This window comes from Babylonia areolata, chromosome 18, assembly GCF_041734735.1.
Source record: "Babylonia areolata isolate BAREFJ2019XMU chromosome 18, ASM4173473v1, whole genome shotgun sequence".
Classification (NCBI taxonomy): domain Eukaryota; kingdom Metazoa; phylum Mollusca; class Gastropoda; order Neogastropoda; family Buccinidae; genus Babylonia; species Babylonia areolata.
Window position 1 is genome coordinate 31713884 of NC_134893.1, and position 12499 is coordinate 31726382.

Genomic DNA, 12499 nt, shown 5'->3' on the forward strand with positions numbered 1-12499 from the left:
CGATAAAACGAGCAACCAAGGAGGAAACGGGCATATTCATAGTTTCAATGACTAACTTGAACAGGCATTAACATTGCTTTCGTCGCAAACCATTGGAACTGACTTACTCACAGCTCAGTAGATTCTCCCCATCCCCATTTGTAGTGTAGATGTGCGGAAAAGGGTTAGACGTATACCTCTACCCGTTTGTCAGGCACTTTGTTGGTGGCCTATTTCAGTTCTCTGCTTCTTGCAACCAAACGTATATTGTAGGCTTGCCAAAAGCACACTAAACTTCCCAAAAGTACATTGTTGCATGCGCTAATTCCTGTCTGTTTTCATACTGGCTTGTTAACTTGTAAACCGTCATGGTATGTACCATTTTGGAGGTGTGTTTTAAGGTGTACACTCTGGTTTGGTTTTGTGGTCCCCCCCCCCCCCCCCCCAATCAGATTCACATGGTTTTGTGATTGTAAGATACTAATAACAAAATCCCATCCATCATGAACTTGAAACTAAACCAAAATAAGACTTTGCACTTAACATGCTGTAGCATGAAGCAACAAAGTGTAGTTTCCACTTCTGTACATTTTCCTTTCTGACTTTGATGTACTTTTCCTTTCTGACTTTATTTTATTATTTTTTCTCAAGGCCTGACAAAGCGCGTTGGGTTACGCTGCTGGTCAGGCATCTGCTTGGCAGATGTGGTGTAGCGTATATGGACTTGTCCGAACGCAGTGACGCCTCCTTGAGCTACTGAAACTGAAACTACTCACAGCTCAAGAAAACACCATCTATTGACACTAAAATTTATATATATATATATGTGTGTGTGTGTGTGAAGAAAGAAAAAAAAAAAAGAAAGTCTGGACACATTCTAAATTTTAAGCAGAATACGTTTTGACTTTTATTATTGATTTGCAGTCTGATAGAATGTACACATGCACTGAATTTACAAACCCAGTACAGAAAAGCATTTTGATGGATGAGATGTTTATAAGCCACCTTTGGCAAAGGCTTGTGCCAACCCATTTACTACAACTACTACTAAGACAGCCTTTCATCTTTCATCCACCCATCAACCACTACCTTGTTCTTCCAGTGATAAACATTTTCTTTTTGAAATCTCCCCTTCTGTCTTTTAATGTCTGTTCTGTTCACACATTCAGGGCATTCTTCTGGAACATATTCATTAATGTTGTGCTTAACTGTACTTCTTAGTTTCGTCTTGGACGAAAAAAAAATTTGTCTGGGTACAAAAAAATTTTTTTTCACTTTCTGCTGATTCTGACATCTCTTTTCCTCCCCATACCTTTTACAGTCACAGTGTCTGGGTGGGTTAAGGATGGGGAGGTCAACGTGTGTGTGTGTGTTTAAATGCCTGCAATTTATATAGTGTGGTTCCACTACCATGTTGCAAACATGTTATATATCAATTGTGTGCAAGCTTGGACTTCACCATTTGTGAGTGTGTGACTGTGTGCGAGTGGCTTTTTTTTTTCTCAATAGCCACAATCAACAAGTTGATTTATTTGTAACTTTCACATTGAGGGGTGCTATATTTTAGTTGTGTGGGGAAAAAACTTTAGCCTAAACTGTTTTCTCCAGACTGTTATTGTGTTAAGAGGGAAGCTGTATGTGGAGTTGGCGGCTGAGATAACACTAAAAGTAATACAGGCAGAGAGAGATCACAAAGATGATCGAGACATGCAGACAGGTGAAAGAAATACAAAGAAAGTAGAAAAGACATGGACTCTGTATGATTTTCATAACATCAAGGAACATGGGAGAGTGTGTATAACTTTTCCTTATGTCTGAAACATACAAGTTTCCCAATATGTTGAAGTTTGATTTGTTGTAATCTATTATTCGTAGTAGTAGTAGTAGTAGTAGTGTGTGTGTGTGTGTGTGTGTGTGTGTGTGTGTGTGTGTGTTGCTTGTTTCCTTCGACTTTTCTGGAATGAAGTTGTGATTCAATGTATATGTTATTGTATCCTCAACATCCCAAAGGGCCAAAAGGATTACCTTTCTTGGAATCTTCTTCACACACACACACACACACACACAAAATTGTAGACATGTACACTGACTTCCAATGCATCAGAAAGTGTTTATAGTCAGTTTTCTTTCACAGTGCTCATTCAAGCAATACACTCCCATCAGCCACAACACACAACATGCTCAAACATTTACAAGTATACTTATGGATGAAAAATGAAAAGTTTATCTGGGAAATAGTTAAAAAAAACAAAAACATAAAACACAACTAAAACAGTAGTCAGTATCATGTTAGATATCATTAATCACCATTGCACTTTAATAATAATTTTTAAAAAAGCATTTTAATGTATTAAAAAATCCAACATGTTACTAAACATGAATAACATAAAACAGTAAGAAAGTGTGTGTGTGTGTGTGTGTGTGTGTGTGTGTGTGTGTGTGTGTGTGCCCCATAATGAGAGAGAGTGTATGTGTCTTTTTGTGTCTGCGTGCGCATGGAAGAACAACTTAGTCATAATTTTTGTTTTCATACAAGTAAGATACCATAGACTTCTCTGCTGCTATAACTGTATATATGTACACCTGTGATGCCTCTGCCACTACTCTTCACACCACCAAATTCAAATTATTATTCTTCAATCTGCTGCAACAGCGGATTCATCTGACAATGGTATGACACCTTGTGGTCCTTCGTCTGTCTGCAATGAACCACCTGACACCTCATCACATCCTTGTGGCTCAGTTTCCACAGGAACAGGTGCTTCACAGTCAGAAATGACTGCCCGTGCTGCAGCTTCTTCAGTCTCTGGTTCCACAGCCGTAGCACTGTTTGGTGGAGGTGATTCATCTACAGCGGCAGCACCTGAACCACTATCAGTCACGCTGTCAGCTGTACACTCAGAAGCCACATGTTCAATTGAAGTCTCTCCACTGATTTGTACTTCACTGGAGACTGGCACAGCAGTAACACCCTCTTGCCCAGATGCAAGACTAGAGTCAGGGAGTTTTTCAGCTTCTTCTGCTGCCACATACATCTGCTTACCACCTTCACAGATACTGTTTTCACCACCCGTTTCGTTCACCTCTTGACCCTCTTGTTTGTCAGCATTTTCAGCAGTTGTGTTCTGTGTCACTGCTGTCTTCTCACTGCTCTCTGCAGGTCTATCACGCACCACCTCCACAAGGTTGTACTTCCTGAAAAGAGCAAAGTCCTTGGCGACTGCGATGCAGGCTACTCCACGCATCACTTCCACCAGAATTGTTATCTGAGGGTTGACATGGGTGAACCGAAGAAGAACCGAGGGAAACGTGTTCTCGATGGTTTCCCGCAAGGTTGAGATGACCATTTCTCGTCCAACACCACTGTTGTTTCGTGCTTTGAAGTTGATGGCAAAGGTGACTTCAAGTTTGGTCTCTGTGAAGAATGGTTGCAAAACGTCTTTGGCCAATTCACTGATGTCTTTCACGTTGGCTTTGCATGTGCCTACCACAGGCAGCAGGCGTAACGCATGCCTGGACTTCTGCAGCTTGCTCTGCCGCAGGTCTGTGAAGATGGCGTGAGCAAGACCCGCTGGGTCATCCAGTGTTGTCTTGATGAAAATGCAGTTCTTGGCACCTGTCTCACTGTTCTGGAAACGACGCTCACCTTTGGCAGTGGCTTCTTTCAAGGTCTGTACTTCTCTGGCAATGGCTGCTTCAATGTCTTCCCCATCACTGTCTCCACTGCTGTTGGCTTCTTCCTTGCTCTGTTCACAAGCAATCAAACATTCTAATTTCTATTGTTATCAGCCATCAGTATTTCAGTGTTTACTGTTTGTCTGTGGCTGAAACATCATCAACATCACTTTTCTTTATCATGTATGAAAACTAATCTCGACATTCACTCAATTCTATGAGTGGGCCTTTACATGTTTGACTGTTACTGTCCTGCTGGTTAGTCATGAGCCTGTATTCTTGGGCAACATGTTAAAGCCTTGACTGCTGAACATTGGTGTAATTTAAAAAATAAATATATATCTTTTTATGATTTAATACTGCGTGCATTTAAAGTACGGAAAGTACACTCAGTGTATTTTATTAGGACTATAGGAGTGTAACTGACCTATTTTTATCGACATAAAGTGATGCATTACCACATGGAAATAGAAAAGAAAGACAACATAGCTTGATGCCCTCTGATGACCATTGTTATCAACAGCAGTCAAGGGTTAGTCATTAGTGCATTACAGGCACTTCACAATAACATTTGAAATATTATGACCAACATTTTTTTCCTTGGTCTGTTTGCTTACTTGTTTGTTTTAGTTAACTTTTCTCTTTTTGCATTATAGAAATCTGCAGCTAATCATCGTCATGTTGTTTACAAAACTTTTGCTTCTTAAAACAGATGAAGATTTCAAGACTCAAAAACATAAAACTTAAAACCAATACTTTGCACTATCCATCACCTTGTACACCAACTTAACCTTCGCTGGCTATCGTGGGTCATACACAACCCAGATGGGTACAAAAACGCAGATATCTCTGCCAATTCTTAATATTTTTCTACGAAATTTCAGAAATGCTTCCTACACCTAAAAGGCCAACTTTTGCCAAAAAATTAAAAAAATTAATTAGTTAATGAGTTATAAAGGTGGCGTTTTAACTACACACGGATGCTTGTGTGGGTCGTGTATGACCCATGCTTTTTAAAGAGTAAAAAACGTGGTCACCCCTCGAAAGCTTGTGTGGGTCATGCACAACCCATACCTTTTTGATAGTGATTTCAGAAGGTTTGATTTGCAATTAGTGAAGGAAAATAAAGAAGTTTTACTTTCAATAGCCTCACTACCCCACTACTCTCCCACTACCTCCCCACCCGCCCGCTGCCCGCCCAGTCCCTTTCGCCTGTCTTCAGCTATAACCCCCTTCCATCCCTTTCTCTAACACTGTAACAGCATGTACCTGTGTGACTGAATATCTTTGATTGCGCGTGTATAGGATACTATGAGTCATCTCTCTCTCTCTCTGTCTCGCTGTCTCTCTCTTTCTCTCTCTCTGTGTCTCAGTCTCTCTCTCTCTCTTCATCTATCTCTGTGTGCGTAAGGAGGGTTTGTACGTATGTGGATGTGGTGTTATGCGTTTGTGTGTGTGATCAGTTGTGTGTGTGTGTGTGTATGTGCGTGTGTGTGAATGCGTGAGCATGTGTTTCTTCTGAATGTATGTGTTTGTGTGAGTCTGTGTGTGCGTGTGCGAGCGCATGTGTGTGTAATCAGTTGTTACGATGTTTTCCTTTTCTATATTTTGTTATAAGCTTTGGAGGAATATACAGGTTTTTGTCTCTTTACAAAGTATGGGTCGTGCACGACCCACACAAGCTTTGGAGGAATATACAGGTTTCTGTCTATTTAAAGGTATGGGTCATGGACGACCCACATGAGCTTCCGTGTGTAGTCAAAAGCGACAGCAGTATGGGTCGTGGATGACCCACATGAACTGCCGTGTGTAGTCAAAAGCGACAGCCAGCAAAGGTTAAGAAAGGCACAAACTAACAAACTAAAAGACATAACACACCTCAGGGCCATACAGCTTGTCAGCATATTCATTAAGGATGTTGTATGACTCTTTCACAGCATCTCGCTCCCGGTCGTTGCATGTGATGATGAAGCCCTTCAGACCGACAGTCAGGCGATGCCCTGGTAACTGATCAGTCTTCATGCGTTTGTTGTGATAAGCCTGTTTTCTGTACCATGCTTTGGACTTCCGCTTTTTCTGGCCTCCTTCACTCATTGTGTCTGCGATGAAAACTGAAAGTCAAAATGGAAAGGATTGTATATATAAATGATTACAAATTTACATCATGAAATACCAACTTTTTAATTTTATGCACCAAAAACATGACAGGTTTAGTTCATGTGCATGGCGCAGAAACAAAAAGAAAATAGAAAACAAGCACTGAAACAAATCAATTTTCAGTTGACTTTTTAGTCTAATTATTCCCCTTTTTAACCAACTTTGATCATTAACAGTTCTATATCGTTAAAGATTTATCAGAGTGTGAAGTACAAACTTTGAGTGTTCATTGTATTGTTGTGATTTAGAATACTGAACAGGGTTCCCCAGTTTGTCATGGACTCACTCCAACTGTCTTAAAAAATTAAGAGATTGGCCTATCTGAGTATCTCTGCTTTCAATTTCTAAGGTAAATTACTAAACAACTATTCTCAAAAGATGATCATTGTAGATTCCAGTGAATATGTTCACATGAAGTATGTAGACATAACACAAACACATGTGCACATAAAGGCAAATAGTCCATATACTATGACTGACATGCATGGATATCCCCAATCTGACTTTCTTTCACATCCAGTGACATACACACAGTCACAAACATACATGTGTGTAAATATATATTATATCTTTATATCCACAGACACTCTCTCTCTCTCTCTCCCTCACACACACACACACACACACACACACACACACACATTGGAGCTGTTCCATTACATAATTTTTTTTATGATATTGGGGAGTTGGAGTGAGAGGCATGCTTGGAAAATTACTACTAAAAAGTGGCAACAAAAACAGGGCTTCCTTTTGTCAAAATCAAACTGGGCGTTTAGTCATTCACTCAGATGAGACAATAAACCAATGTCCCATGTACAACATGCACTTGGCACATTGAAAAAGAACCCATGGCAACGTAAGTGTTGTCCTTGAACTTGAAATGATGGTTGAGACTGAACAGGCCTGTTTGTTGAACACATTTCATATACAACCAACTGGTAAAATACTGGATTAAAGGTGCGGTTTATATATATATATATATATATATATATATACACATACATACATACACACACACACACTACTGTGTGGGTTGACTGTAGAGTGTAGAGTAACCCAATGAGCATCAAGTCTGCTCCTGAATGCCGACACAGCCATGTCTGGAAAACTACTCCAGATGCTGACAACTTGTTATGGTGCTGTCAGGCTTCTGCCTAGCAGCAGCAGATGTAGTATTGCGTCCATGGATTTGTGAGAACACCTTGAGAAACTGAAACACCGCCTATTGTTTTCAGGTTCAGGTTCAGGTTCAGGTTAGGGGCTGATGTTGATCATCGTAGCCTCACGGCTTTTTACGCCCCGTCTCATTTATGATTAGCACAAGGCCTCACGGCCTTCTTTATGCTATGTCGTTATCTGTCTTGTCTCAGTCTAAGTAGACACAGTTACAATTATCTTTGACCATCAAAGTCAAACCAAATGTCTTTCAAAATTTTGTGATTACCGATAAGGTTCTTGAAGTTGTTGGTATTGGAAGCATACTTGATGTTAGTGGTTAGTTTATTCCTGTCGTTAGTAACCCTATAACTGAAAGCAAATTTCCTTGTGTTATTGTTATGTCTCTGTTTATAAATTTTATCAACACTGTTTCTTGTTTCCATATTAGTATCTGGCGGTGAATCAAAGAAGTGATCTTTTTTAATATCGTCTATACCATTACAGATCTTATAGGCTTGAATCAAATCTCCTCTTTTTCGTCTTGCTTTCACTGAGGGTAATTTTAGGAATTTCAGTCTTTCTTCGTAAGACAAATCCTTAATTTCATGCACCAGTTTAGTAGCACGTCTTTGCACTCTTTCAATAGTAATTGATTGACGTATTAGTCTAGGACACCAGTTTCCTGGAAATAAGCGTTATATTGATTATTTTAGAATACGCGGCCTCTAAAACCCATCTTAGCCTATCTCCCAGAGTTAAACTTTAGCGCAGTAAGTGAAAGGAAAATGAAGAGCGAATGAGAAGAAACACTTACTGCGCCACAGCTGCACACATGTGTTGTCACAATGTGAGTTGAGGGGGCTGCAATGTTGTAGGCTCGCAGCAAACAATTTTTTTTTTTGCAATAACACAAGTTTGTTTGTAACAAATGAATGATAGGCAACACCCTTGAAATTGAGATTTAATTTCGATTATATTACAATATAATCATTTGCTTGAATTTCTAAACATCATTTTCCTTATACAGGCTCGCAGTTAATTACATACCACAAGAACTGATCATGCCAATTACAACTAGTGCTTCAAATGAGTAAGAGGGGACTTGATACTGACGTACAAAATATTTAATGGGTTTGACGATGTAAACAAAGCATGCTTTTTGTACCCCAAAGGTAGACAATATATATATATATATATATATATATATATATATATATACAAGAAACAGTACAGACAAAATATTTAAACAGTATGCCAGAACAAATCTCAGAAAGTTTACAGTTAGTAACAGAGTAACAATTTATTGGAACAAATTAACAAACAGTATCGAACGTGCACCTAGTATAAATACTTTTAAGAACCTCATAGATACACATGAGTTATTGACAAAAATGAAATACGACTTTGATGGATAAAACGACTGAGCTAATCAACGAAACAATAAAAAGGAGTAAATCTGAAGGGGCATAAAAAGCCAAAAATGGCTAAGTTGTATATAACAACGCCCCAAATCCTGATCCTGATCCTGAATAAACATTTTCCTCCTTGTATTTTCATTCCTGGGAGGCCGGGTCAGTTTTCACTTTGCTTTCGTGTAATCCAGCGCATACAAACTGATATTTAGGTAGAAAAAAATACATTAAAAGAATATATGTTACATTTTTGTTATATTTTGTTTTACAACGCCACAGTCCATTTAAGGAACAAATTGCTCTGACGTAACGATGTGCCTTATAGATAGTACAACTACGAATATTATATTCATTCTTTTATTCATTCATAACCACATGGATTATTCCATTGGTCTGTCGTAATTGAAGAAACTCAGGTACGTATTGCTTGCTGAAGATTTATATTGCTGATGTGACAGCAATATTTTCAGAAAGGGGCAATAAATAGACCCAGTGCGTTGTAGTCTAACCCCGGCACTGATAAACTTTTTTTTTAAGTTGTTTCTTTTATAGATCATCGAGTCTAAACGTATCAGTAATGAAATTATATTCTATCTGGTCAAAATACATGAAAATGTAACTGAAAAAAATCTCAGACGACTTTAAATGGCATGCTGATGAATTCAACCATTATTGAGTAAAATGATACACGTAGTTCGAAAGCAAGATTATCAGTGATGAGTCAGTATACCATGAAACCGATAAATTACACACAAAAATAACATATATATGATTTGAAGATGCATATAGGTTCTACGTTCGATAAATTCCTGTCCTTTAACATGCATATCAAGAACGCCATTCAGTAATCAAATCCCAAGTGCTATGAATAATTGAACGAATTTTTGTGTATTTAAAAAGAGACTAAGATAATTTAACAAAATTGAATCGGAATGTAGGCTAACACAGTGTAAATCATCTCAAGAGACAATCATCGATTGAAAAAAAGTTGAAGAGTTTTTAAAACACATGCATATATTGAGAAAGACCCTTTGAAATGAAGACGTGTAAATGAGCAAATCGGTATCTTACAGTGAAAATATTAGTGTGATTTTTTTTTTTCAAAGTATTGAAACATCCTCGTGTATAAAAGATTTCCTCGCCACTGAGTATGCTATTTTGAACATTTGTGATAGTGAAAAAAATTAAAGTGAAAAAATAGTTACAAAATCATCAAATCAAATGAATTATCAGCAAATTCAAGAAAAGGTTTCTAAATCAAATAAGTGTGCGAGGGGCGCATTAGCCGAGTGGTTAAAGCGTTAGACTTTCAATCTGAGGGTCCCGATTTCGAATCTCGGTAACGCCGGGCGCCTGGTGGGTCAGTGGAGATTTTTCCAATCTCCCAGATCAACATATATGTGCAGACCCCCTTCGTGTGTATACGCAAGCAGAAGGTCAAATTCGCACGCTAAAGATCCTGTAATCCATGTCGGCGTTCGGTGGGTTATGGAAACAAGAAAATACCCAGCATACACCCCCCGAAAACGGAGAATGGCTGCGGTTAAAAAAAAAACAAACACACACACCAAAAAAAAAAACAACAAACAAACAAAAAACAAACAAAAAAACAAAACAAACAAACAAACAAAACGGGCATACACGTAAAACTGAGCCCATTCGTGTACATACGAGTGAACGTGGGATTTGCAGCCTACGAACGAAGAAGAAGAAGACTGAAGAGAACAGCCGGTATGCCATGTATGCTTTGTAAAATAAGTAAACGTTTAGAGAGCACGGAACAGAGCATGACCTCACAGAGTTAATCTTGTACGACTCAACAACCAAGTTTATGTGGACCGGCGGAACATCTGATGCTGGTGAGAGGGAGTCAAGAGGATATAGTCCTATATATATACTTCTTGGAAGCCTTTGATAACAAACAACTCCAACCGAACAAACTTGACCCTAAGGGTGTATAGGCGCCAATATGTCGTTAAAACTCCAACAATAGCCTTTGATAAAGTCAGTCAACGGTCCTCCTAAACCCTAAGCTACTACGGCATCGTGGACAACGTCTTGGACAGAGTACTCTCTCAGTAGAAGACAGTTGAACCTGCATGGTCCTGGTTGGGGAATAAAGATATAGCTTAATTTGTGGCTGTTCAGTCTGTAGTCTACCTGGGCTCTGTTCTCGGACCAAATCTGTTTCTTATCTACATTAACTCTCTCCATACGAACGGCGAAAGAGACAACGTTAACAGCGTTTCACCCCAATTACCATCATCAAAATATTGCAAGCGGAAGGCTCTTATACTGAAGAGGTGAATGTGGACAAAGAATCCCACAGTTCTGACGACGGAAGCTAAAGGTTGGGTCATTCAGACACCCACTGGACATCCGAGGGGTCTGTGTAGCGGAGAAGAGAGGACTGGTCGTACTGAGTGAGTTAATAACCAACTCAGCTGGTGGTACCAAATCCAAGGTCTGGTTTTCTAGCCTACAGCAGCAGAACAGTTTTTGGGAAAACTATAATACACCAGATTGCGGAAATCAGTAAAGGAATAAGCAGCCTTCTCCCACCTCCACTAACCCCACCCAGTGTCCTGTGAAGATACCAGAATGGAATGCATTAACTCAGCAAGTCGTGACAACTGGCTGCTCATCATTAATCGTAGGCTGAACCAGTTTAAGTCCAGACTGACCTATCTCTCTAAAAGAACAAAACAAAATCCTGTCGTTCACTTATTTGCTTATGAGAATCTATATATGTATTAATATTGTTGATGGATCCGCCTTTTCCTATTCCTTGATCCATGGTGTTTTTGTGTGGGAAGTTCCGAAGGTTTCGGTGTAGGAAGCCCACCATCGATCCAGCTTTCTTGCAGTTGTTGGTGATGTGGGTTGTCCACTTCAGGTCAGCTGAAAGCTGGACTCCTAGGTATGGGCTCTCTTGGACTTGTTGAAGAGGGGTTCCATCCAGAGTTGTAGAGGAAGTGGGTCTTCCCGGCTGTCTGATGGACAGTATGGTGCCTTTGGAGGCGTAGATACTATATATAGGTAAGTTAATGGAGATGAGAAGGGTGTGTTCTGAAATATGTTTGATGTAACAGGTATCCGTAAACTATATATGCTCCACTCCCCGTTTGACTTGAACTAGGATTTATCCATGGTCAACACTGACCAACAGATGCCTATTATTATTATTATCGTCATTATTATCATCATTATAAAAATTATTCCAGTCTGTAATATATAGGTCAGCTCCTTCACCAATTAAGAACCGGCCCCCTTAATTGATCTCTCCTTCGCCGGCCCCCTTAATTGATCTCTCCTTCGCCGGCCTCCCTCTTTCTCGTCCTCTCTATCTGCCTCTCTCTCTTTCCTTCGTGAATCACCTGCTGGTGTATCAGAACCATCAGCACAAAGATGTTGAAAATGTGCTTAAAAAAAAAAAAAAAAAAAAAAAAAAAAGAGAGAGAGAGAGAGAAAAATAGAAAAGAAAAAAGAATCACTGATTAGGACCCAAGGGGGGGGGGGGGGGGGGGGGGGGGATGTGACTTAACCAGTACCAGACTGACACGACGTCTTTAGTTGATGGAGTCTCCCGTCGGACCATCGGATGAGTAGGCAGGCAGGCTTATCTGTCGGTGTGTGTCCTCATATGGGAGAAGAGGCCGATTCTGGATGTGCAACACTTCCCACAGGTGTTGACAGGGAAAACATCTCCAGAAGTTGAGCACTGCTTCCTTCGCTCACCCTTCTCCTTAATGGCCAGCGTTCTCTTGTTTTCAAACGTCTTTATGCCACAAGAGCACAGCATCCTCCAGCCAGAGCGGTCAAGGACATCAGTTTCCCAGGAAGCGATGTCAATGTCACAGGCTTTGAGGTTTGTCTTCAAGGTGTCCTTGAAGCGCTTGCAGGGTCTTCCAAGTTCACGGTGGCCTTCCCTCAGCTGGCCATACAAGAGCATCTTCGGGATCCTGCTGTCTGTCATGCAGGCAACATGGCCTGTACCAGCATAGCTGGCACTGGATCAGCAGGCTTTCGATGCTGGGCAGGCCGCTCCTCTCTAGGACCTGGAGGTTGGAGACCCTGTCTTGCCACTTTATGCCGAGGATCTTTCGTAGGCATCTCTG

General features: G+C 40.1%; 1 protein-coding gene across 1 annotated transcript; it reads right to left on the reverse strand.

Moving 5' to 3' along the window:
• Positions 1-2082: 2082 nt before the first annotated feature.
• LOC143291936 (THUMP domain-containing protein 1-like) lies at positions 2083-7835 on the reverse strand. The gene is made up of 3 exons (XM_076602080.1): positions 7784-7835; positions 5533-5765; positions 2083-3725 (listed from the first exon to the last, which is right to left on the reverse strand). The coding sequence occupies exons 2-3, from the start codon at positions 5746-5748 to the stop codon at positions 2616-2618; spliced, it is 1326 nt and encodes a 441-aa protein (XP_076458195.1). The 5' UTR covers positions 5749-5765; positions 7784-7835; the 3' UTR covers positions 2083-2615.
• Positions 7836-12499: the final 4664 nt, after the last annotated feature.